Source organism: Scophthalmus maximus, chromosome 4 (genome assembly GCF_022379125.1).
Source record: "Scophthalmus maximus strain ysfricsl-2021 chromosome 4, ASM2237912v1, whole genome shotgun sequence".
Lineage (NCBI taxonomy): Eukaryota > Metazoa > Chordata > Actinopteri > Pleuronectiformes > Scophthalmidae > Scophthalmus > Scophthalmus maximus.
In genome coordinates this window covers 25774034-25801452 of record NC_061518.1, presented here as the reverse complement: position 1 = coordinate 25801452, position 27419 = coordinate 25774034, and the positions used below count along the sequence as shown (strand labels likewise).

The 27419-nt window shown below is 41.5% G+C and overlaps 2 protein-coding genes across 5 annotated transcripts; one reads left to right on the top strand and one right to left on the bottom strand.

The window, feature by feature from the left end:
• Positions 1 to 260: 260 nt before the first annotated feature.
• On the bottom strand, positions 261 to 8290 carry mtfmt (mitochondrial methionyl-tRNA formyltransferase). 4 transcript variants are annotated; one of them, XM_047331419.1, is made up of 9 exons: positions 8178 to 8290; positions 4978 to 5175; positions 4047 to 4169; positions 3869 to 3971; positions 3705 to 3780; positions 3524 to 3615; positions 2289 to 2367; positions 796 to 869; positions 261 to 638 (listed from the first exon to the last, which is right to left on the bottom strand). In XM_047331419.1, the coding sequence occupies exons 2-9, from the start codon at positions 5109 to 5111 to the stop codon at positions 456 to 458; spliced, it is 864 nt and encodes a 287-aa protein (XP_047187375.1). In that variant the 5' UTR covers positions 5112 to 5175; positions 8178 to 8290; the 3' UTR covers positions 261 to 455. The 4 variants fall into 4 exon arrangements, with proteins under 4 accessions (XP_047187375.1, XP_047187374.1, XP_035483505.2 ...); XM_047331418.1 differs by lacking the exon at positions 8178 to 8290 and adding an exon at positions 6132 to 7404; XM_035627612.2 differs by lacking the exon at positions 8178 to 8290 and adding an exon at positions 6145 to 7102.
• On the top strand, positions 7632 to 27419 carry vps35 (VPS35 retromer complex component). The gene is made up of 17 exons (XM_035627611.2): positions 7632 to 7884; positions 8843 to 8938; positions 9375 to 9471; positions 9961 to 10084; positions 11344 to 11526; positions 11910 to 12129; positions 13310 to 13393; positions 19773 to 19882; positions 20357 to 20453; positions 21811 to 21959; positions 22371 to 22578; positions 23162 to 23317; positions 23713 to 23835; positions 23932 to 24111; positions 24639 to 24878; positions 25312 to 25455; positions 25752 to 27419. The coding sequence occupies exons 1-17, from the start codon at positions 7882 to 7884 to the stop codon at positions 25929 to 25931; spliced, it is 2394 nt and encodes a 797-aa protein (XP_035483504.1). The 5' UTR covers positions 7632 to 7881; the 3' UTR covers positions 25932 to 27419.

The window sequence follows — 27419 nt, the reverse complement described above, 5'->3', positions numbered from 1 at the left end:
CAGCCACTCGGAACACTGTCGATGAGTTAATCAACTGTAAACTGTAGTTTGTGTATGGCCTCGCATTGTTGTGCGTAAAGCTGGCGCCTTGGCCACTGGTATGGTAACTTTTTCATTGCAACAATTTTCTCTTTCAACAGGCACTTTTTAAAATCAAATATTGTTATGATATCACATTACAATCAAGTCATTTGATAATTAAAACTCACAATTTGTGTGGAAAATGTAAAAACAAATGTAACGAAATTAAGTTTTCATGATTGTTACTGGCATTTGTCAACGGCATATAATTTATTGCAAGTATAGAGTTGAAATACATTAATACAGAACCTGTACTGTAGATGCAGATGTCTTAAAACAGACAACACTAACAACTTTACTAGAGTAGATTCCATAAGGTGATGACATCATGTCTGCAGTGTTCACATCCCGGACAAAAAATTATTGTCATAGCGTCACAACGCTGAGTTTTCTCTCATCTGATGTGCTGCATTTCCACCTTTCCTACTGACAAACAGTCCTTCCACAGTCTGACAGGGTTCTTTCCTCTGCAGAGACTGGTGCAGGTAGCCATTGTAGAAGTCGGCTGCTGTCAGCCTTTTCTTCAGGAGCACTGCCTTGAATCCCACCCAGCCGTCCTATAACAGGGAACACTAATGTTTGAGCCACAACAACAATATCAGGATGACATTCAAAAAAAGTTGCTTTGCTAGTGGTGTAGAGAGGGACAGGATTTCCTACTAATTGAACTGAGTTATGCTCTAATCTTAATGAAATTTACAGAGTTGGACAGACCTTACAGCAGACAGCCAAAGTATTGGATTCCTTCTGGTAGGTCACTGACCCAGGGACAGGTTTCCTGTTTTGATCTGCATAGGGCAACAGCAAATACACACATGCATGTCAAATCAAATGTCAAAGCCATCCTGCCTCACACTCTGTCACTCGCTCGCTCACTTGCTCCATCTAGAACAGGGGTCACTAATAGGTGCACCGCGGTCCGGACCCAGATGCCGTCCTATACCTGGAACTGGACCACAACTGATGGAACATTGAGAATTAATAAATGTTGAAGTGGCGAGTGGAGCGCCGTCACTACACTGGTGTTGATCATTTTCCAGATGTAGTCAGGAAGCAGGGGATACGTTTCCCTTTCTCCAGGGCCGAAGCTCTGGGACCAAACCCCTTTACTTTCCCCAACAGCGTGACAAGGTACACACCAAGACCTCTCTTTTAACTTGAGGCGCTAGAGCATTTATGCTATTATTATATTAATTGTATTAAGACTGAACATTAACTACTGCAGCCAACTCCGCTTCTCTCCCCGTCGCTCTGACACACACACACACACACACACACAAATGTGTGAAGCGAATGTTATTATAGTACTTGTTATTTATAATTCCTCTAGTTCAATATGAAAACTGACAATTACAATCGTTGAAATGTTATTGAATTGCAGGCCTTTTTCCTCATTTAACTTGACAGTCAGTTGTTGATAATTAGGCTAGATGTCCATACAACCAGCAATATGGCACTGAATCATTACGCAATTAGACATTCAGAAGTTCCAGACCTTTGCTTGAGAATAATTTCTCCAACTGGACCACCTGAATTTTAATTGAATACCCCGTGATCTAAACAAATCAACAACCTTTATGTTTGTATGTCTTTATGTTTGTTGGGAATGTTTCCACTTCACTGCTGAATAATATTTTTTTTTTTCCGCACATACTGGTGAATCAAATCGAACTGCATTCTTTACATTTTGCTACATTTCAGGCATCACGATTAGGTGTTTCTTTTGACAGTGCTCTATGAGACTCCAGTTGATTGCGCTACTACGTTGGTATATATTTTCTATCTGTCTGGACTTTGCTGATTTTTGATTCTACATCTGGTCACCCATTTCATTGGAGGATGAAATCAACAAGTCACAATGCATCCTCTCTGTTAGCAGTGTGCACATCATTAAACTGTGGTCATATTTTGTAATTAACTGCCGAAAGTGTGGTTTGATTTGTGGACAGAACTGCACACATGGCAGACGGTGACCAGCAACCTGGATCCGGTGTTAACACGTCACAGTATCGTAGTTTCAATCAGCAGGCAGAATGGTGTTTTCAAAAAAATAGGATTTAGGTTTTTTTTCACTTTTATATAACGAGAATGATTTTTACATTCACAAAGACATGAAATGGATTTCCAACAATAATAATTGAGAAAAGTGTGCATGTGCTATTAAACATATTCATGGATGAAATAAATCTGATTTTAATCAAACTTACCTGATAATGAAATGTGACATTTTCCTACAAATTCCAGAAGTCTTATTGTCCTGCCCATCCATACTGTCCTCAAATGCATCTGATGGCAGAGAGAAGGATGGTTACGGAGCACTCACACAAAGGCATGGGAGACTTTAACGGAAACGCTGCTCATTTGCATTGTATGGGGGGTTTGTCATTTGTTTGCCAAACTGCATTGCTTGTAGGGGTGGACCGATTTTCTGCGCCGATATTCACATTTTTTAAGATTATCGGTATCGGGCCATGTTTTAAGCCAATTTGCCGATAAGATAATTTCATTTTAAAATGCGCTAATTTCCCTCTGATGCAGCAGTAGTCACTACTCTCTAGACCTTAGCAATGTCCCATCCATGTTTGTTTGTTCAACATCATAATAATGCTGCTGATAGCTCCCTGCACTTTTTTTGGTTTAAGTCATGTTAAAAGGTTCTGTGAATTAAACATATGCTTTAAAGCATTTCAATAAAGTTTTGTGTAAAGACTTTGTATAATTCTAAATTCTCGCCTTTTTTACTGCAGACAAATATCGGTTTCAAATATCGGTTATCAGTCTAGTAAAAATTGGCATCGGTATCGGCCCGGAAAAAGCCTTATCGGTCGACCCATTATTGCTTCCGTTGCTTGTGCTGCATGTTTTGAAGTTGAGCGCAACATTCAGTCACATTATGTTTATGCAAATACAGGTCCTGTCTTACAAAATGAGCCTGGAACGAGGAGGCGGAGGCAGCTGGTGAACATGGCTATGACATTAATTTCCTGTGTTCTTCCTTTCAGCATTGGATGGACAGATAACATGGCACATAAGCAAGAACACCAGTGAAATGTTGTGTGTGCCAAGTGGGAAACCGTGATCGGTTGTTGTTATGACAATCGAACAACCACCAAGCGTCAGACACGCCCACCATCAATCGATATAGTGTAAGCATGAGTGCAGCGTTATGGTGACATAGTCACAGAAGAACTCAAGAGAGATAGAGAGAAAACCTTCCTCCTGAACTCTTCACAGAGCAGCTTAGAGAAACTTGAAGTAACAAACTGAGGTAAGAGAGGAGAAGGGGTCAACCCAAGTGCTTACATATTTCATTCATGTCTACAGTGAATATGAACATTCATCAATACACAGGAGCAACAAATTAAACTGGGATTTGATCTGGGAAAGATCTCTCTGTCTTTCTTCAGCCTCATGTTATTTAGTAAATATTTGTCCTGCTTACCCGGGATCCAATGGCACGATACAGGCGGTGGATTTGGTCACAAGTCTGTTCCTCCCACACCATCCAGCTCATGGAGGCATTAATTTTTGGGGCTGTTGGAGGAAATTAATGTGTAAGTTGGGAGAATTTCTCTTATATTATTTTTAGTTAAACTGTATGTATGTAGGTCAGACCTACATACCAAATGTTGCACCCGTCTTCTCTTGCTCCCTCTTATGTGCTATTCTCTCTGACAGGGTCATCAACGTATCAATCAGCTGCAATCAAGAAGGACAAAAACAGAAACTATGTGAGCATCCTGTTAGTAACCTGTTACTTGAAGGTAATCATGTCCCGACAACTCACCAGATGTGCTCCCTTCGTGGCTAGGGCAGCTCCAAGCTCCTCAGCAGTACAGTCAACAGGGACCTGATGGAGCTCCTGGTTGAGAATCGGGCCCACATCAAACCTGGGATGTGAGGAGGTTTTTAATGTTTTAATATTTTTTTTAAATGACAGAACAGAGCACTACACCTCTGTTTACCTGAGAGGGCGGATCTGCATGATGGTGACTCCTGTCACAGTGTCGCCATGCAAGATTGTGTGGAAGATGGGAGCAGGACCTCGCCACCTGGGCAGCAGGCTGGGGTGAACATTTAATATTCCGCTGCAATGAAAGAGTGTGTGCAAAAAGGGAGAGAAATTCAAACATTGCCTTGCCTAATGCTTGAATATGCTCTAAACCTAGTAATTCATGTATAACCTCAGAATGCTACAACCTGTTATACTGGCTATTGCAGAAAATGGATGGTTTCATAGGTCATAAACCTGGATTTATGTTGCTTTCATCAGATGACTGCACAATTATAAAGTACAGATTTTATCCCCACAGTGCAAACAGTTCAGAATGACTGTTGGGTAACATGATTATGGGCTGAAAATCATTTAATTTCATTATCATTCAGTTTTTTGACAACAGAAACAGAAAAAAAAAAAGTGACAACAACTATATTGTGAATATAAGCTGCATTAAAACAGTATAGGTAACAACAGTGAGCAGGACACCGAAAAGAGGCATAACAGGCAACTTTCTGTCTTCTCTAACTTTTTGTAATTAGATCAATATATAGCAGATAATACAGCACAACTCGTCATTCACGAAAAATAATGATTTTTCTAATTTCATGTTGTTTGCATGTTTTACTGTGGAGAGAGATTACTACAAAAACAAGCTGGAAATGCTAATATGGACACAATCATTTGAATACAAAAATTATGTTTTTTAAATTGAGAAGGATAAATGCAGACTTCGGAGACTATAATGTTATCATAATTGCTTGTATCAATGGCTTTAATAACATAAATAAAACCACTGTTGAATTAATCTACAGTTGTCTTTACAGCTTGAATAAGTGACCTCCAGAACATAGCAACGATCCATACACACCACTGACAGATAAAAAAATAGATCTCACTATGGAAACTTGTTGATTAGTCTCTCGTGGAGTAAACAGCCAAAAGACACCACCACCCCAACATCGAACCGTTCGTCCACATTGTCCGGGGGCCACCTATGGACCGGGAGGTGGTTCTTTTGGGCAAACTTCATCACTGGGACATCAGCAGAGAAAGTGACAACTTCTAGGGACTCCACTATCTTTTCACCAGAGCTCCTACAAACAGAACACGGAGGTTAGTTATCATGCACTACTCGCTTCCCTTATCCCAAGATGATGAGGAGGCCCAACTAACTCCTGTCATCAGTTTTCAAGGCTTCATTGACTGGACATTAGAGCTGCAACAGTTATTCGATTAATCGATTAGTAATCAACTATTAAATTAATCGCCAATTATTTTGATAATCGATTAATCAGTACAAGTAGTTTTTATAGAAAATGCCAAAATTATGTGATTTCAGCTTCTTAAATGTGAATAGTTTCTGGTTTCTTTGCTCCCCTATGACAGTAAACTGATTATCTTGGTTTGACATTTTATGACATTTCATGGATCAAACAACTAAACGATTAATCAAGAAAATAATTGTCAAAAAAATAGATAATGACAAAAATCGTTGGTGGCAGCCCTAAAGGACACGAGTGGTTAAAGTAGAACTGAAATTGAGACTAGGACTTGTTAATCTAAACTCATCTATAATATACAAACTCTGGGACAAAGATTATGGTTTAATGCTAAATAGTTGGATAATGATGAGCCTAGTGGAAACGGGCTGTCAGGGTGACAAAACAAAACAAACTTCAGAAATGTTGAATATTGTGAACACACAAGCAGCTGAACAAGAGCAACAGTATGGACTGTTCTTTCAGTCAGGCTGTTTCACTTTGAACAGAGCTCAATAAGAAACTGGTCTCACCGCCGTGGAAACGGACTCGCCCTGTTTTGATTTAACCAGAAGTCCAAAAAGCCTCACGTAAACAGAGAACTTATCGTGTCAGTGTTCAGATTGAAGTGCAGACCCCGCTCTGATGCTGATGCAGCCGCTCGACCTGGGATGCCTCCTTTATTTCGAATCTACCCATGTTCACACACAGACATATTAAATAACAAAGCCTGACGCCGTGTTAGTGTGCGCATCGCATTTGTAACACTGCGGAGCTGTGTGGCCGCTCGCCTACGAGTTGCACCTGCTGGCTGTGAGGAGTTTCAGGGACTCCAGAGCAAAGTGATCAGAGCCAAAGAACAAGAGTCTCCACGGGGGTCCCGACGATGACATCCGCCTGGAGTCCCTCGGCTGCCGCCCACCACTCCCCCTTCTCAGCGCTGTGGGTGCGCAGCAGAGCTGCAGGAGCCTCCGAGTGGCCGCTGCCGCCGCCGCTGCTGCTCTGCCGTTCGGCCACATAGTCATACCAGCTGTTGGCCCCTCTCATGAAAAAGGCACCATGAGTCCAAATGTTCAATAGTGAAACTGAGGAAGTTTCTGACACTGGAGGGGATTTGTCCCAAGTGCGTCGACCTGGTCTTATAGTACGCCAAGTGTGTCGATATAGGGCGCCGCCATGTTTTGCAGTTACACTTCCGCCCCCGTCTTCTTCGTGATGCATTAACGGCGGTAAGCAAACTAGAGGCAAGCTTACCGCCCCCAACTGGACACCGGAACAGGAGGCTGGTTTTGATCAAGTATATCCATTTTGGTCAATAAATAGTGAAATGACATAAATAAAGTGTGTTTCTAGAGGGATGGGTTCGGACTATGGTTGGTAAACATTGTACATTTGCTTTTCTCGGTTTCCTTAAGTCAAAGAGTGATGCAGACTGACCAGCAAAGAGTAACAACTTGCTGTCTTGGTCCGAAGAGATTGATTTTGAATTCTCTAAAACTGCTGGTTGACGCTTGAGTCTGTGGGAAACGCCACAGCGATACCGGTTACCTGTAAAAGACTGAGACTATAACAACAGTCCTATAATAATCATTACAATCCCCAGTTAACAATATTATGTCTTTTTCTTCATTTCAAACTGACAACAGCAACAGTAGCTAGTGCAAATATCAAAACGCATACCTTCAGTGAGAGTCGAAAATCACTAACGATGAAGAATATGTAAAACAACAAGAAATTACATAAAAGAAATAAATAAAACAAAAACAAAAAAACAGACGCAAGACTACAGAAATAATCATGATGAGACACAAAACATATTGCATACATGAATTGTTTTCACTGTTTTTTGTTTTGTCCATGGGGATTTGTTGAGACGTACTGCTCCTCCATGAACCAAGAGAAATGTTGTTTTTTTTGTTTTCTGAATTTACATGTATCTCTATAGTAAAAAGCAAAGCCAGGCAAAAATGTTGGTACCTGTAAAAGAGCTAACATCTTACCACAGTTTACATGTAAATTCACGAGACCAAAATGAATGAGAGACAGTTTCTGAACGCAATTCACATCCGACGCGTTTACGACGTGTGAGGGAGATGCATTCACGTCCCTCTACAACCAAGAGTAAAAAAAAACACTGCAGGTCATCCCGTCGATGCCTTTCTAAACAAAGGAGAAGGACTATAGGCTACTCAACTTTTCACATCGGCTCTGATCACCTAGGTGTTTCATGCATCGCAACTTTTAGTTAAGACATTTGTGTCGATCTGCCGCAGTGTGTCCGCGCAGCTCACGCACTGCCCCTTTGACTCTCGCCGCCTTCGAACTGAGCTGCGTGACAGTTGAATACATGGGAGAAAATTGCGTGGGCACCGCGCTGCTCGTCCTGTCCGAGTCGCCCATGCACCCCGCAGACGGAGTAACCGCTGGCCACGCCTGTTCCGCGCTGTGCTGGTGGCTGAGAGGGGGTCCGTGAAGGCACCGTTAATGCGAGTCACATGACAGGCCAGCCTCTCCGACGGATCCGATACACATCTAATAATCATGGTGAGCACTGTTCCCTAATAGAATATAATGCTGTGCCTTCGCGTGTTTTCCTCCGGACACAGGCCCCGTGTTCGGTGTCGGCTCGGTGGAACAGCTGGACTCAAGCCTCTGAGGCGGAACTAAAGTTAGACCTGTGTGTTGGCGGCACTGTGGCCTAACGTCAGACAGCGGCTAGCCGGGCTAGCCAGGCTAGCGAGCTAGCAACCGATTGCAATGGGTGCAGCCAAGCGTTGGACTCAGACGTCGGTTCTGTTCGTGCGACACTCACGAGGAGTGTTGTCATGCCATATTACCATGTAATGTGTTGGATAAAATGAGCTACTATCCACAGCCTCGGGAGATTTCCGGGACGAAAGCAGGTGACAGTGTCACGACCAACGCTAGCTGTTGTTTAGCTCTTCCGCTCTGCTGTGTCATATGTTTTTTTTTTTTTACTGAACTCGCTCCAGCATCATCTGGGTAGAAACTTGTGTTTGTCAGGTCCAACCAACTATGAGGCCACGACACATGTGTTTCAGACATGTTATCACACACACACACACACACACACACACACGTTCGCAAAAACATTTCGCGCAGACTTGGCTGCGCTGAGCGCAAACATAGACCTAGTGACTTTGCATTGCATCGCGTTTTAACGTAAATGTTGCAGAAGCAGCTGAGTTCGTGGACTCTCCAAGTGCTGCCTGGATTTTCTGTATGCTTCACACGGCTCGTGGGCACTGACGCCTCCAGCACTCGAAGGCGTTAACTTTGCTGTTAGGGATAAATACATGCATTAAATGAAGCCTTTGTAAACACGCTGCATGTCTTCACTCTTTTAAACTCTGTTTGTTGTGTCATCCTTTACCTGAAGCTATTTGGATTGCCCCGGAACAGGAACTAGATCATGTGATGTGGAGTGCTGGTAGAGCCAAGATTAAAAGAAGTCTTGTTTGTTTCTGTCCTCCTCTCACAGCCGACCACGCAGTCGCCCCAGGACGAGCAGGAGAAGCTTCTGGATGAAGCTGTGCAGGCGGTCAAGGTCCAGTCTTTCCAGATGAAGCGATGCCTGGTAGGATGACTCCAGTCTGTTCTAACCGTCATTAGGGTTGTGGTCATTTGCGATAAGCTGGCAGACCCTTGGCTATCCAAGCGCAGATTTTCAATTTCATGCGTATGTTTTCTTAGGGAGAATGTAATTCCTCATCAGAAGTTAAAGAGGCGTTATTGTCTTTAACCTGCAAATCTATAATCAAGTCTTTCAGCCAAATGCCAAACGAGCTATACAGTTGGATGGGCTAAAATAAATTCTATAAATGGCAACTAAGCACGGTCCACAATTTCTGTTGTCATTCACATCAAGAATGCTCAGAGATACAAGCCATTTACACCAGTGTTTAGTTTGTTTTGCATGTGATATATCTGGTATAAAATGGGTATTTTTGAAATTCTGAAATGTTTTGCTCGTGAAGATTTAGTATTTTATAGCTTTGCTTTGTGCTCTGCAGGACAAGAACAAGCTGATGGATGCTCTGAAGCATGCCTCTAACATGCTGGGTGAGCTGAGGACCTCCATGCTTTCTCCAAAGAGCTACTATGAGCTCTGTATCCTTTGTAGTAGTGGATTAAGACAGATAACAAAAGAAAATACAACATAACCAAGTCCAACAGGGTCTTAAGCACACTTGGTGATACTATGATGGCCAGTTTGACTCAGCCGTAAAGAGATAAAGCAACTTATGTAAAAATCAAAACATAAAATGGCTCTCGTTATAAACGTAATCCACGACCAGCACAGAAGTGAGTGTACCAAAATTTAGTAGACATGAACACAGGTCAGACACGTCAAACCTCCGGCTATCCTCACTATCCAGTTGATGATGTACCGAATCCTCATGACTGTCCACCTGACACTCATCTTTCAGACTGACCCATACTGGTGCAGGCCCACCCACCAGATGCTCAACTGTCAACTGAACACATGATGGATTACCCTGTGTAGACTGGAGCCAAAGCTGCTTTTTGCAAGCAGTTATTGTTTCGTGTGGATGATAGGCTGTGTTTGTTTGCACAGGTCTTTAACAGTCTTTTCAGACATGGCCATCTCTGACGAACTCCACTATCTAGAGGTTTATCTGACTGATGAGTTCGCCAAGGGACGCAAGGTGGCAGATCTGTATGAGCTGGTCCAGTATGCAGGGAACATCATCCCCAGACTGTGAGTATCACCTGATATGAATCTCAGTCAAACAGGAAGTAGCTTCAGCTTACTTCATGTAATCAGAGCCTTATTTTAAATGAAAGAGGGTTAGGATTAGAGTTTTTTCCACAATGTATTTTAGCACAAGTTGGGAATCTGTTGTGCTCTTACTGTGACTTTTTTTACGACCTTTACTCAAACACACTGAATCTGAATTGAAACAATGATTGTGAGGGTTTAGTGCTGACTTTATTTTTTCAAGTATTTAAGTCGCAGCCTGTGATTATTTACCTGGATGGTGCTACAGCCACTATCAGTTGCTGCTCACACACCTAGCCATGTTAATGTCTAGCTTGTTATACAACAAAAAGTGTCTGCAATGTTGCTGCTTATCCAGGTTGAGCCCTTCGCTCCCTCCAGCTTCCCTGAGAACTTGTGTTGCGACAGTTCCTTTTGCCTGTGTTTTCACTGTTTCTGTATTTTTTGTGTTTCCGGATTTGGAGCATGTTTCCATTAATGTTTGCGCTTTCTTTTATATGTGCTTTTTCCACAGTAATGTCTCAATACAGTAAGGCAGTAATAATTAAGTAGGAGTTGAATATGTAAATCATAAGTCAATAATGAGATTTTCTCTGTTAGTTTCAGAGAGAATCAAAACCAATCCTCAGTCTTCTAAAAACAGCAAAACCCAGTCAGGAAGACAGAATCATCACAAAATGCAACTGAGAATGTGGTTTACAGGCAAAATAATCTTGTAACTTGTGTAATCATATCTGCAACATAATTTACATAACAAAGGATCAAAAACCCCTGTGTCCCTCAGCAGGAATCATTACACACTATTTAAGTCCCCTCTGGTGGTGTCAAATACATGTAGGTTATAATACAGAGAGTAATGACTGAGATGAGTAAAGGATAATTTTGCTCTTTCACTTCTTCTCTTAATACACTCATCATTTTGCAAATCTATAAGAGACATGCTACAGGATAGTTTCACAAAAACAACTTTTTTTCTGATTCTGATATGTACCTATAGCATCTGTAAAAACACATTTTTCACCAGACATGAATTCAAAAGAAAAAACAGTACACTGTCTACAGCAGAACTTACAAGATGTGTAATGTGTCCTACTGCATCTCCACTCACCGCTGCTGATAGAGGCTCAACATCAGACCAGTCCTCTCATAAATAGATACAGATACTTGACTGGGTTTTTTATACTAATATGAATGTCTGTGTCAGATGAAGACTCTTTGCTTTGCCCTTCTCTCCCCAGCTATCTGTTAATCACAGTGGGTGTGGTGTACGTTCGCTCCTTCCCCCAGTCTCGTAAGGACATTCTGAAGGACCTGGTGGAGATGTGTCGCGGTGTCCAGCACCCACTCAGGGGTCTCTTCCTCAGAAACTACCTGTTGCAGTGCACCCGCAACATACTGCCAGATGATGGAGAGCAGACAGAGTAAGCAAGTTGAGCTCTTTCGCTTTGTATCGGCCCATCCACTCTTCTTTCTCATAGCATGCATTCCTGCAACATGAACAGTAAGAGGATTACTAGCTTCGTAATTCTCTTCCCCTTCTTCTTAACTTCAGTACTTTCTGGGAAAGATGTTAATGACGTTGAAGATGTCAGCACTGTTGCATTCCCCTAACACCAGCCCTACTTAGTAAGAGCGTAGTGTGTGCGTGTTTGGTGGAAATCCATCCATGCATTTTTTGGGGGTCATTTATATTTCATCCGTACCTGTAGTTGAGATCCCTTGTTTGCAAACATGCATGCCACGCTGTTGTTTTGAAATACGTCCCTAAATATTTGAACACTCTCCCTTGTTCTTTACTCCACAGGGGACCAGAGGAGATGACCGGTGAAATCAACGACTCCATCGACTTTGTACTGCTGAACTTTGCGGAAATGAACAAGTTATGGGTGCGAATGCAGCATCAGGGTCACAGCCGAGACAGAGAGAAGAGAGAGAAGGAGCGACAAGAACTCAGAATTCTGGTGGGCACCAACCTAGTTCGCCTCAGCCAGCTTGAGGGTGTCAACGTGGACAAGTACAAACAGGTTTGTCTTTGTCTCTCTCCATCAGCAACACCTGGAGAAATCCTGCACGTCAGTGAGCCATCAAACATCCATAACTAAATTGATAGGTCAAATCTACTTAAAACTGAATATTACAAAGGAAATTTTAAAAAGTAGTGACCACTTGGTGAGAAATTTTGACATGTTTCTCAATTAGTTATTTGTCATAGTGTCAAAAGTTTCTATGAATTCCTACATTTTCCTACAGCCACTCTATTCTAAAATCTGAAATATTGTTTTTGTGACTGAAAGGAGAAACCTATTTCACCAAGGTATGTGATTGGAAAAGGGAGTTAATTGTTAATTGTATATGGTTTACAAAACTGTAACTGTTAGTGCCAATATGTATCAGCAGTCTGCCAGATATTTTTCAATTGTCGCCGGTTTCGATTAACATTTTACTGTAGACACATGACCCATTTTGTTACGTTCAAATAAAAAGCAGTATATCCTGTAATTGGTTGTTTTACCAAAGAAGCTCATGAAAAGTGACATACTTGGAGTTTTATACTTTACAAAAACAATTAACAGTAACTGCAATATTTCATTTTACTTTAATGTTCATGTGTGTAGGGAAAAGTACAGTCGTATGAAAGGTTTGCACACCCCTGGTCAAATTACAGATTTTGTTTTGGATAAATCAAAATGCACAGCGATGCCTCTTCGGATAGCCGCAGCTGGAGGCTCTGTCTGTCCCACTTCTGAGAAAGCAAAATCTCAGGAACAGATATTTCACTTGGATCCAAAGATATACTGATTAGATTTGGATTTTGGAAATGAACTGAGATGCCCCATTGCTGGTACTAAGGTAATGCTGCAGATGAAATTAGACCAAACTGTCGACAAGGAAGGCGGTCTGCCTGGACTAGAATTTAAGTGGAGTGCTTTTACTCCTGGTTTTTGCATGTGCGGAATTAGCACAATGTGTTGTTGTGCTTGGCACAAACACTGCAAATAGCTATTGTCAGAAATACAAATATAATAACATTTTCTGAATCTTTACTGTCGGACTTCATCATTTTTGTTTTGCACTGAATCTGGACAGTTGGTGCTTTTCCTGTGTCATTGTCATATTTGCTATATTTGCCAAATCAAATTCAATCATTAAGCCATTTGGGTAAAATGACATCTGTGTTCCCTATTTGCTTGTGTCTCTCCACAGACGGTTCTTGCTGGAGTGCTGGAGCAGGTGGTGAACTGCAGAGACTCATTGGCTCAGGAGTATCTAATGGAGTGCATCATTCAGGTACATACCTGGGAGACGTCGACTCAGTCTGAGTTGGCTTATTGAACCGATCTGTTACCGACCGTGATGTGAACGTGACCAATCCACATTCAATACAGTTTCTTTGTTAATTTTACGCCACAGTTGAGAGCACTGATATACAGTGGTGAGGTTAACTGGCTTTAGTGAACTCTCTTTTCAGTTTGTCTTGTCAGTTATGGAAATGAATGTAATGATTCTGAAAAGTCTCTGTGAGTCCCCGAATGAAGAGAGAAAAGGATAGAACGAACAAAAGAAAGAAGTAGAGACAGTTCAAGTCAAGTCAACTTTATTGTCAATTCCTGCAGTATTGTTCCAGACATACCGAGGAACTGAAAAACCGTTTGTCTCGGACCCACGGTGCAATAGTACAAAACAAAAAAAAAACTGAAAATAATATACGTAATATATAAAATAGGTAAGTTCTAAGTAATGCAAAAGTAAGAGTAAGGCAAACCATCCAGGATAGAAAAGCTAAAGAAATTGAAACTGTGCAAAAGAAAGAAATACTGTACAGTATGTGTAATACACAGGAAACATATTTTTTATGACTTGCAATTTTTATTATTATTTTTCTTTTTTATACAGACAATAATACACCATTACATACAGAAACAAGTCGGCAGCAACAACCACACAACCCCCCCCCCCATAACCAAAGGGTTCAGCCTACATACATGGTGACAGGGTGGTTCACTTCTTAAGGTGACATACAAAATGACAAACAAACACATTGTAAAATAGAAGAGAGGAAAAAACAAGCAAAAAAAATTAAAAAACACAAAAAAAAGGGAGCGTAGTGACAATATTTACATTCTTACACTGGCACGTGTATAGAATCAAGGTACATGCCCCACTTCTGGAGATATTTGTCTGACCTGTCCTGCATCCTATATGACATCCTTTCATATGCAGCCACCTTACCTAATTCAGTCACCTATTCCTGGACAGGTGTTTCTCCTGGTTTCTTCCAGTTCCTGAGAATGATTTGTCGTCCAATCATGATAGCAGTCTGTGCCCAGTACTTCAGTGGGTGCGGAAAGGTAGACAACACTTTACAGTCCCCTAATATATATAACTTAGGACAGAGCACAAATTGCCTTTTTACAACATTGGCTATGTAACAGTGAATCTTCTTCCAATATTGATTAATCCTGGGGCATGACCATAGCATATGTACCAGTGTACCTTCATCCATACCACCCTTCCAGCAAGTAGCTGCATCCTTTAAACAAAGTCTGAAAAGCCTACTCGGGGTCCAATAAAAACGGTTTAGAATTTTGAATTGAATAAGTCTCACTCTCAGATCCATTGACATTATTCGAGAATTACCACAAATTGAAGCCCATTCCTGTTCATCATATGATACCCCCAGATCTCTTTCCCAGATAAGTCTAAGGGTCGAAACACCTCCATCTCCTCCAGATTCCATCAGCATCTTATAATATTAAGCTGCTTCATGACCTCTACCCAATAACTGGAGAATTTTCTGTAACTTATCTGCTGGCATTGGGGAAGGCAGCCTCGACCCAAAAATTGTCTGCAAAGTATGTCGTAATTGCAAATATCTCCAGATTTGGGTTCTAGGTAAATCATATTGTTGTTTTAGGTCATCAAATCATTTAAGTGTATCTGTGCTGTACAAATGCTCTAATCTAAGAATACCCTTTTCGACCCACTCCTTCCAAATAAAAGTTTTTTTGTTAATATTCAATTCGGGGTTACGCCAAATGCTAGAGGCACTATTTAAATAGGGATCAAACTTTATCAGTCCAGAGACCATCTTCCATGCTCTCTGAAGGTGAGATATGACTGGGTGAGCATTAATTTCTTTAGATAAATTGATGGACAAGCAGTGAATTAGAGGAAGGGGAGCCCATACTGACTGCTCCATATTGTACCATGATGGGGCTCTCTCAGGAGGCAGTGCCCAGTGTGACTTTTCCCCATAGGGACAAGTATAGTGGCGACCACCGTTTTACATTGATATCCAGTCTCTGTATTAAAGGTTCAAAGTTCAGTATAATAATATTATCAAATTGAGGGGGGAAAAGTGTACCCAAATATTTTAACCCCTGCTTGGGCCACATCTGCCTGCTTGAAAGAGAGTCGTCGATCAATACTTTGTTAAAGGGAGAGCCTCCGAATTATCCCAATTCACCTTATATCCCGTGAACTTTCAGAAGGTATTAATTGTATTTAACATGAGGGTATCGATACCACGGGGCAGATACTAGTAAAAGAATATCGTCCGCATATATCAGTAATTTGTGGACTGAGCAATTATACATCACTCCCGGAAAAATATCATCCCCCCTTATCGCAGCTGCTAAAGGTTCCATCACCAAGCAGAACAGCAGAGGGCTAAGTGGTGACCCCTGACGTGTACCTCTACCCAGCTCAAAATATGATGATGTGTACCCATTAGTTTGTACTGCTGCTTCTGGCATTGGGGAATTTAGTAAAAATTCCCCCAAAGCCAAATGTTTCCAATGTCCTAAACAGAAATCTCCATTCCACCCTGTCAAACGCCTTTTCAACATCGAGTTAAACAGCAGCAATTGGCGAATTTGAGACCGCCCACATAATATTAATAAAACGTCTAATGTTATCTGCCGAGTTACGTTTATGAATGAAACCTACTTGATCCTCATGCACAAGCGAGGTCATTACCTTCTCAAACCTGTTGGCAAGAACTTTAGACAAAATCTTGGTATCTAATGGGATAAGAGAAATTGGGCGATAGCTCTTACAGTCACATGGATCCTTATCATTTTTAAGAATAAGTGTAATTAATGCTTTTGCTAAAGTATCTGGTAACTCCCCCTTCACAAATGCCTCATTGTACATACTGAGTAGCAAAGGTGTTAGTTCAGAGAGGTAGCATTTAAAAAATTTGTCTGTGAAGCCATCTGGCCCTGGGGCCTTTCCACTTGGTAGTCCTTTAATTACCCCCATAGTTTCTTCCCCAGTTATTGGGCGGTCAAGGTCTGACTTCTGTGATTCAGACAATCTGGGAAGGGGTCACTCCTTTGAAAAATGTTTCCATTGGCTCTTCATTCAGTTGAGAGTCTGCTGTATATAAATTCACATAGTACTCTCTAAACATATTATTAATATCTACAGATTTTGCTTTTAGTTCTCCCTCTGATCTAATGGACGAAATAATAGATAAGAATTCCTTTTGTTTTATACAATTGGCTAATAATTTCCCCGCTTTATCCCCTGATTCATAATATCTTTGTCTCATTCTGAATAGCGAGAACTCAGAAACCCTAACCCTAACCCAGGATACAGTTATAATCGTATTTAAGTTGTGTTAGAGCCCGAAGATCCTCATAATTACAGTTCTTTTTTTAACTTAGCCTCAAAGTTCTTAATTTTGTCTTCAATTTCAGCCTGTTTAGCAGACCTCTTTTTCTTCTTATATGAAGCATGTTGAAAACAAAGCCTCTCAGTACAGCTTTCAGGGCTTCCCAGGCAGTCGCTGCAGAAGGCGCTGTTAGTTCATTCAACTCGATATATACCTTAATTTGGTTTTCTTAGTGCCTCCTTAAACTCAGATTCTTGCAAGAGAGATGAATTAAATCTCCACCTGGGCATCCTAATCCTGTCACTAAAGGGCAGCACTTCCAAGCTAACTAGAGCATGGTCCGAAACTAAAATGCTCCCAATAGAACAGGAAATTACTGATTGCAAAAAACCCTTGGAAATTAGAAAAAAGTCTATTCTGGAAATCTATATAACCCAAAAACTCAGCCATATGCCTCGCTGCCAATGAAGCCCTGGGTATCCTAATTGGGATATTATTCACACACTCAAATTCGATGGCTCAAATTCAGATCGAAAAATTCAAGTCAAATATTCACACTGTCAAATTCGATTGCTCAAATTCAGATCGAAAAATTCACACAGTAACATCCGGGCTACCCAGGATAGGAAAAGCAATTGGGCCTGCATGCAATCGAACCGACGTCTGGCCTATTAGAGCACGGCCTGTCTGTCTGGGACACCCACCACACATATTATTATTGCGCCTGTTGCGGTTCTCCATATCTTCATGTTTATCGAGGAGATCGTCCACCTCCGCCTTTATAGCCACGGGGTTGGCTGCTAGCGACACCTGCCTTTCTTTATCTGCATCCTCCAGCCATTCCACTCTTTTCTCCACATGTCCCATTCGCGATATCAATGAGGTTAATTTACCATTAACCAAGGCTGTGGGTCCGACGAATGTCCTCGAGGCTGGCTAAATCTTTGGGTATTTTTTGCAGTGCCGTGTAAATGTTAACAATATCCTGACCCACAAGTGCCGACGCATCATGGCCCCCAGAGCAGCCGTCGTCGTCCTCTTGGTGTGGCTGAGACCGCAACATATGTTTCTTAAGGTCCCCACTTTTCAGCTGCTTAGCCATCTTATATGATCAGAAGAGTTTCTAAGTGTAAAACACGTCTTTATCACTATTTAAAACAATAGTTGAAGGATAAAGCTTCCTGAGAGCCTGGTGAATAAAACTGTTTGCCAGTGTGGTGGAACGGGCTCGGAGACTCCGGTACCTTCTCCCAGATGGCAGGAGGCTGAAGAGGCTGTGTGACGGGTGGCTGGGTTCACCCACAATGCTGGTTGTTTTGCGGGTGAGGCGGGCTTCATAGGTTTCCAGGAGTGAGGGGAGTGGGACACCAATGATCCGTCCAGCTGCCTTTACTATGCGCTGCAGGGTCTTGCGGTTAAAGGAGGTGCAGCTCCCGTACCCCACAGTGATGCAGCTGGTCAGGATGCTCTCGATGGTGCCCCGGTAAAAGGAGCACATGATGGGTTGGGGGGCTCTTGCTCTCTTCAGTTTGCGGAGGAAGTAGAGGCGCCTGTGGGACTTTTTGGCCAGTGATGCAGTGTTCATTGTCCAGGAATTTGGTGCTACTCACTCTCTCCACAGCAGCACCATTGATGGTCAGTGGGGGTTTAGGGGTGTGGCCTCTCCGGAAGTCAATAATAACCCCTTTGGTCTTGTCGATGTTCAAGAAGAGGTTGTTATCCCTGCACCACGTGACCAATTGGCTGACCTCCTTCATGTAGTGGGTCTCATCATTGTTGGAGATGAGACCCACCACGGTTGTGTCGTCGGAAGCAAACTTCATTATCTGGTTGCTGCAGAAGGATGGAGCACAGTCATCTCATGTTGGTGAGCAAAGGCGTGCGTGTATGAGCTGAAGCTGCGGTGGAAATAAGTGAAAACAGGAAAGTGGAGGCTCAATGTTTAGGATCAGGTTTGGGTTCTGGCTCAAAGCTTGTGATTGAGTCTGAGACTGTATCAAATCACATTTGAGAGCTTTTGTGCTATCGGCGTAAAGAATGTTTTGTTTACTGAGGCTGAACCTAATGCCACGACGCTTCAACCATTGTTATGTAATCGGCACCCAAGGAAAACACATTTTATGATCATCTCTTAACGGTCAGCATCAAAGATGGCTCGACATGTTTGTGTTTCCTCCCTTGGCAGCCACCTTAAGTTCACTTTTTTTTTTTTTTACTCAAGGACAACCCCACATTCATATTTTGGGGGGATGACTAAATTGATCCGACGTTGCTGATTTAAATTTCCTTTTTAGGGGAGGGAGTTTGATGGTATCAGTCCTACTTCTTTTAATTCAGGACTGCCCTAGTATTTCTTTCAAAATGTATAGTGCTGTGCAGGACTTTTAGGCACTAAATGTAAAAAGTCACCGACCGATATGGATTTTTGGGGATGATGCTGATATCGATATTATGGAGTTCAATAAGATACGATATGATACATTGGCCGATATATATATTTTAATGATTCGTTATTAAACCTTTATGACAAAGAAATAGAATTGAGGCTGGACATTTTAGTTTAACCATACACGTTATCATAAATTACTTTAAATATAAAGAAAACACAAATACAACCAAATATATATAACTTGAATTAAGAAATATTTTATTTTACTTAAAATGTAAATATAAGTCCAAATTTTTTCTGATTGTTTATTCTGTATGATAAAAGAAAACCAAAAAGTTGGTTTAGGGTTAGGACGACAGTACCTTGTGAGTCCTGTCTTCAATTCTCCGAGTTACTCCTGAGGTAGTTTTTTTTCCAAGCATGTTGGAGAACTTCACAGTTTTTCTGTGGATTTAGTGTCAGTGTCTTCTGTCTCTTCTTATAATCCCAGACTAAGGTTGTGATTTTGATTTAAATATTCTTTGAGGACACATTCTCAATGCCTATATAATGATATTCCTTCCAGAACAGCCATCTATGTTTTACAGATGAAAAGTTGATATAAAGTATAAGGCCAAGAGTCCTGGACTTAAAAAAAACAAACGCTCTTGTCTTGTAAGGTTTTCCCGGATGAGTTCCACCTTCAGACCCTGAACCCTTTCCTGCGCTCCTGTGCTGAGCTCCATCAACACGTCAACGTCAAGAACATCATCATTGCTCTCATTGACAGGTACAGTCGGATTCACTGTCAATCAACAGTAATAGAAAGTCTGTAAATAACTTTTTGTTTTGACATTAGCAATGTCATAATTTGCATATGCAACTTTTGATGAAAATAATTTACCAATATTACCTCAAACAATGTTGCAAATTGCTTTTGTAGTGACTGGAACTTTTGGACCGTGTAACATGATCCAATCTAATAGCCATGTAATAAACACTAATGACGAGCAACACACTGTGTAGCTGTGTGACATACTGTGCTGGTATAATTCTGTTAGGTCTCTTTTGCAATTAATGTTCTAACATGGGAGTCAGGATCAACAGATAGTATAATAAATTGACTGTACTTTACTTATCCAACAAAGTGAATTTAGTGTTACTCTTTAAAAAGAAAGGACAACACTACCTGTGTGCTCTCTAATTGTGTATCAGAAGGAATTTACTTAGATTCTGTTTTCCAATTTTCTTTGTTTTCCCCCAGACTCGCTCTGTTTGCTCATCGAGAAGATGGCCCTGGCATTCCAGCTGAGATCAAACTGTTTGACATCTTCTCTCAACAAGTGGCCACTGTCATTCAAGTAGGTTATATTAGGATACCTGCTGGTACCTGCTACAAAATGCTGTTTAAAGTCCAAATCAGGCAGGCTTAAATTTCTCAAGTGCTTTTTATATAATACATGATTAATCCCTGAATTAATTTCTGACAACAATCTGACTAGATTGACCTCGGACTGTTTCCATAACCCTTCATTAATGTGTCTCTTAATTTAGCTCTGCACTCCAAACCAGGGAAGAGCACTGGAGGGTCTGACGATGGCACTTAATTACGTTAAAAACAGGCTTTTCTGGTTCCACTATCACTGACGACACTGCCTGCTGCTTGCTTTCGCTGGCTCTTCTGATAGTTGTTTCTGGTTTTTGCTGCTCATTTCCCCCATGCTTGGGTTTCAGGGAACTGACTGAAAATGGAATAAATGATGGCGTGGATGCTGATTCAGGAAGATGGAAACCGTGGATGTCTTAGGCAGAAGTATTTATTATAAGAGCTCAATATTGAGGAGACTTCTGGTTCGCTACACAGATCAACAGGTTCAGTGTTTGGCGTCCCAAGATAGGCTGCCTATCTCCGATCCCTGTGGGTCGATTTAGCTTTGTCAGAGTAAGGTCGTCATCTCACAAACAGAATAGCTATCTCCATAGTAACACTGTATTCTTGCACAAATTCCACGACCGTGACACGCCTGAGACAGCCTTCAGTTACCCACCAACTGCCTTCGCTTGCCATAGATTAGATGACCTTGCATAGTGCGTGAGAACACTCATCTTGCAGTTTCTCAAGAGAGGACAGAAATTCCTCAACAATGCCCTGTAATTGTGTTGCTGATGCAGACTTAGCTGTTTGTAATTCACTTTCAATCATTAGCTAAAATTTAGAGAAAAGGGGCAACACTGAAGTTTCAGCCCGAATGTTCAGCCATCCTTGTCTTAGGACCACAGAGCAAACCTCTTTTCCTATCTTGCCATCTAAAACATATTTTTGTAACCTATACTTTGAGCAGTGACTTAAGCTTAATTCGCGTCAGCAGATCAGTTGAATGCAGAGTGTGTGGGGAGGGACTACAACCAGATGAGCGTGCTTATCTATAAGTGATACAAACCACTTAATATTGTTAGTGAGCCAGTTTTAAATCACAGAGGAGATGTCATGAGATTTCAAGTCAGATGACCCCCAAAACAATTGAGAAAAAATCTAATCATCCAATTATTGGTCTACATAAATTTTCGCCTTTCATTCATGACAGCCGCCTACAGTATGATAAGCCAGCGGAGCGCTCTTCCTAGCCTTTCCCTCCCAAGCTTGCATGACTTCAAGTTTCAAACAAATTGCAGGACTGACCTCGCTGATGTTTTTATCGTATGTTCCACCTCCTTCAGTCTCGCCAGGACATGCCATCAGAGGACGTGGTCTCTCTCCAGGTGTCTCTCATCAATTTGGCCATGAAATGCTACCCCGACCGCGTTGACTATGTGGATAAGGTCCTGGAGAGCACTGTGGAGATCTTCAACAAGCTCAACTTGGAACAGTAAGTCTCCATACTCTTCAGGGTTAAATGGATCATGGGGTGCCTGCAATATTGTGAGATGTGGCTATAAGATTTAGCCATTTCATGTTTTACAGTCACCCTTCCAAGCTGTGAGGTAATAAAGCTGTTGGAGCGTAGTTTTAAAACTAAAAGTTTTTTTTAAAACTGAAATTGTCAAATCGTGACACTACAAATGAGACAAGATTCAAATAGTCTTTATTGACATTTTAAAAAAGTGGAGGTTGTTTGAGTTGGCGAGAGAGCGAAGGGTAATCAGGAAGCCAACCATCATGCATATGTTGAATTGTTTCTTCATGTACTCCATGACCACAGACAGAACAGAACATGGATATTATTGTGCACTTAGAACTCATATGTCACATTTGCACCTGTTCCTTTTCCTCCTCGTAGCATAGCGACCAGCAGCGCCGTGTCCAAGGAGCTCACCCGACTGTTGAAGATCCCAGTGGACACCTACAACAACATCCTGACAGTGCTGCAGCTCAAGCACTTCCCACCGCTCTTTGAGTACTTCGACTATGAGTCGCGCAAGAGCATGAGTTGCTATGTGCTGAGCAACACGCTGGACTACAACACCACCATTGTGCAACAGGAACAGGTTGGGTTCTAAAATTCAAGACCAAAAATCTAATACAGTTTTTGAAGTTTGTGTTGTGCAGAGATGGGGGCAGATTTGGCAATAAGCAAGATATCATCAGCGTGTGCATGTGTGACACATGGCCGCATGGGCGACGTTACAGCAGAAGAAACGGCGGCGAGAATTGGGTGGAGACTGTGTAATAATAACAATAATAATAAATTTCATGGCAAATAACGTGTCTCTAACAAAGGATGTCGTTTTGGGAGGGAAGTCTAACTTCCAGCCTGAAACCAGGCTGGAACCAAGCGCCCAAATGTCTACAGCCGTGTGAATGTGTATTAGTACAGAGTAAAAAAAGGAGGGAACCCCCTTTAAGGAGCGGTGGAGCGTAAGCGATCGTATCGGAATACCTCAGCTGATCTGTTATTAGACCAAGATGTGCAGCTCAGCTAATGCAGAGTCACGTCTCTGGACTTTTAACCAACAGGTAGTGTTCTGGTTTCGGACAGGATGGCAGAGTCTCTAACCAAGTCAGACAAAATAAAAAAGAAATAGTGCATCAAAGCAAAACTCCTCATGCCCTAACTCTGGTTTTCTTTAGGTGGACGCCATCTTGAGTTTGGTATCGACACTGATACAGGACCAGCCAGACCAGCCAGCTGACGATCCTGACCCTGAGGACTTTGCTGAGGAGCAGAGCCTTGTGGGTCGCTTCATCCACCTGCTTCACTCTGACGATCCTGATCAACAGTACCTTGTAAGTCCTGTCCTCAACATTAAAGGCACATGCCAGTGATTTTAACATTAATCTAATTTTGTAGATTTTACCACATCCTGTTCCGCTCTCCTTTATATTAATGCTGACTGTTTTGGTAGTTATGCTGTTGTGTTTGTTCCGTCCTTGGCAAGTTCAGACTTTAATTGGTGTTTGCTGTGACTAATTCACCTTCAATTTATATATATGCCATATGGAAATAAATGGAAACAGTAGCTACTGGAAAGTACTTTGGAAAATGCTGACAGATTTAAAACGGTCACCTGTTTCATATTTTTTTTAAACTTTCTAATCCCAAACGTTGTGGTTGGTGGGCCACAGTATCGTTGCTGTGGTCTCTGATGTTGGTTGAATTTAATGTTCTGATCTGTGGTCAGATCCTGAACACAGCCCGAAAACACTTTGGTGCCGGTGGGAACCAAAGGATTCGCTACACACTCCCTCCTCTGGTGTTCGCTGCCTACCAGCTGGCCTTCAGATACAAGGAAAACTCCTCACTGGTGCGCAGACGTCACTTTTCACCACGCCTCACATGCTGTATTTGTGGTTTTGTCTATTCTGTATTTTTAAATCAACCCAAATGTGTCTCTCATCAGGATGACAAGTGGGAAAAGAAGTGCCAGAAGATCTTTTCCTTTGCCCACCAGACCATCAGTGCACTTATCAAGGCTGAGCTTGCTGAGCTGCCTCTTCGACTCTTCCTGCAGGGGGCGCTGGCAGCGGGCGAGATTGGCTTTGAGAACCATGAGACTGTAGCATACGAGTTCATGTCACAGGTAGTGTCAAACTGTCAAGTGTCTTTAATTCTCCTCAGGTGTGAAAGTGGCCCACGTTAAAATAACAACCCCTCCGTTCTCCTGCTGGCCACTGAAAGTCGAGAGTTACATGTTTATGGATAAACATGACTGCTGCCCTCAGAAATACATACTATCCAATAGATGAGACACTTTCCAACAGCAAATTTCCACATGTTGTTTTTGTTATTGTCGACTGTCTGTTTCATCGTTTTTATAGACATAATCCCATTGGGTTCCTTTTTATGGAGCCAAAATTTATTCTTTTGTGTAGAAGAGTAGCAATGAGCAGCTTACAATGAAAATAGGGTGGCTAAACGAGGCCCAACACTTTTTTTCCAGAGGCAACAATGGTGATTTCTTTTATTGATACTATTTCCTCCCTGTGATTCTCAAATGTTGTAAATCACACAACTCTCTGGCTCTTCGCTTTCCCCATCCTTTGTCTCATTTGTATTCTCTCTCTCTCTCCCTCCTTTCCCACCTCTCACCCCCCCCCCCCAAAACAGGCCTTCTCCCTGTATGAGGATGAGATAAGTGACTCGAAAGCCCAGTTGGCAGCCATCACACTGATCATCGGTACCTTTGAGCGAATGCGTTGTTTCAGTGAGGAGAACCACGAGCCGCTGAGGACTCAGTGTGCGCTGGCTGCCTCCAAGCTTCTGAAAAAGCCTGACCAGTGCCGAGCTGTCAGTATCTGCGCCCACCTCTTCTGGTCCGGTCGCAGTACTGAAAAAAACGGTGAAGAGGTGCGTTGGAGATATTTGCAAATACAGATATAGATGTGATGAATTCATATTGACCAATAATATCGGCTTGGTAATGTATCATTCGATGTTTGAATTTAAAGACGGACAACTTGACTGCTCCCAAAAGTAAAGCCCAAACATCTGTATCGCCCCCTGGTGGCCAAATACATTTTTCGCCAAGATGTTTTCTGTCATTTTAGGTACCTCTTATCACACAGATGTATGTTACATTGTTGTTTCTGATGAGTTTGGTTTTAAAAAGCTATTTGATGCTATAAGTATGGTCCCACAAATCGATACTAGATTTTCAAACAATCATTTTTCAGTGTATATATAATACAAGCAGTTTACTATTTCATTGTTTTGATATGTATTTTGTGCGAAAATTTGTTTCCATGGCTGTCGTTGCTAACCATCGCTCTTGCATCATTAGATCCGCGATGGTAAGCGTGTGATGGAGTGTCTAAAGAAAGCCCTGAAGATTGCCAACCAGTGCATGGACCCATCACTGCAAGTCCAGCTTTTCATTGAAATCCTCAACAGATACGTCTGCTTCTATGAGAGAGAAAACGATGCGGTAGGACAAAACACATGTCACATTTCCACTTGGTGAAGACAGTTGTTGCAAATGTAATTTTCAGATTTATTAGAATATGTTAAAAGTGACATTTATAGGATCCCATGTATATAAAGTTATGTTTAATACATTTACATGTGATACTCACCAAAATGCATCGTCTGTTCTTGAAAGGGTTGCAACATTTCCTTACTCCTTAACATTTTAAATGTGTGTGTATTTTCATGTAAATGTTTTATAAATATCACACTGCATTCAGGAACTCTAATACTGTCCCTTGTCCTCCACCCGTCCAGGTGACTGTCCAGGTATTAAACCAGCTGATCCAAAAGATCAGGGAAGATCTTCCTAACCTGGAGGCAAGTGAGGAAACGGAGCAGATCAACAAACACTTCCAAAACACACTGGAGCATCTTCGCCTGCAGAGAGAATCCCCCGAGTCCGAGGGTCCTGCCTATGAGGGCCTGGTCCTTTAAAACTATCACAGGTTGGAAGGATGTGAAGCCCATCCATAGATGTTTCACTTTATTATGAGCATAAAACTACATGCACTCACAGAGACACACAAAAGGCGAGGAATAAAAATAATCATCAAGAAATGCTAAAAGAACTCAGTCCTTTATTTTTTTTTAAAGCATCATTATTATTATTATTATTATTATTCATTTTCTGCATCAGTTCCTCCTCACTGTCCCTCAGTAGCAGAGCTATTTTCTGCAACGGGTTGGAGGTGTGTTTCATTTTAAGAAATGTGTGTCAGCAACAGTGTACTTAGCTTCGATTTGCAATGTGGCAAGTCTTAGGCATCATTCCTTTATGAACTCATACTTGACCAATTTATCTTTAACCTGCATCACGTTATTGTTGATAGTAGACTTACTAGCTTTGTTAGGTGTATACACTGACTCATCAACCCCTCACTTGTTCACGTCTTTCCATACTGACAATTGGATTTATTAGTGGAGCGTTTCAAGACTACAGAACATTGTAGTGGTGTTAAAGCTGTGAAACACGTGAGCTAGTTTCCAAACCTGAAAAGTCAAAAATTCTGCTGTTCTTCAGGATGGCTGTGTGGCACATTGTAGACAGGTTGGGACTGACCAAACTGAAGTCCAGACAAATGGAACCACATGCAAACGTTTGCCCCACAAGAATGACAAACAATTCAGTTCCCATTTAAGAAAACCAAATGAGTATTTTAAAATGCAGCATCTTAACATCCTGTCCGAATTTGACTGTGGGAACTTGTTAATGTGTGCATGACCCTCAGTTCTTATACCATCTCAGCTGGGGTGCAAAGAAATTACAAATAAGCTCACAAATTCATTAATTTGTGTGTGGGAGATATTTCATATTTTTTTCAAAAGATCCTATATCTTATCACATCTCGGTAGTGCTTCTTTTTAATTTCATATTTGTCTCTCCATCTTCATAGACTCCATATTGTATTAGTTTATATCTGGACTTCTCACAATTGACGTGTTCAGAACTGCAGCATGTGTTTGCATGCTTTAGTGCGCTTGTACCATAAGGCCCAATTTACTCTATATAGATCCTACCAACTATTAATGTCTGACTTTGTCAAAAAAATGTGTAGATCAGTGCAATCCTGCAGGGCTGCAAGGATTCCACAGGATTGTAAGCTTGACAAGTTCCCATACTGAGTACGTAACAATGTACAAGCTTGTGTGTGAGATTTTGGAATGATTTGCTGCAGCATCGGACAGTGTCTGCTGATCTCTCTCTATTTTATGTTTAGCTACTGTTGATTTGTTTGAAGGTGGTATTCTACCAATTTCTCTCCCTTTTAGAATCTGTGTAAACCCACTTGTAAATCAGATAAAGAAAGCAGAATAGCAATTATCATCGTCGGTTACAGAAACAAAATTGAAATTAACAATAAATATTTGCATTTTGTTAATTTTACACAGCATATGAATATAATAAAATCTTATCATTATTAA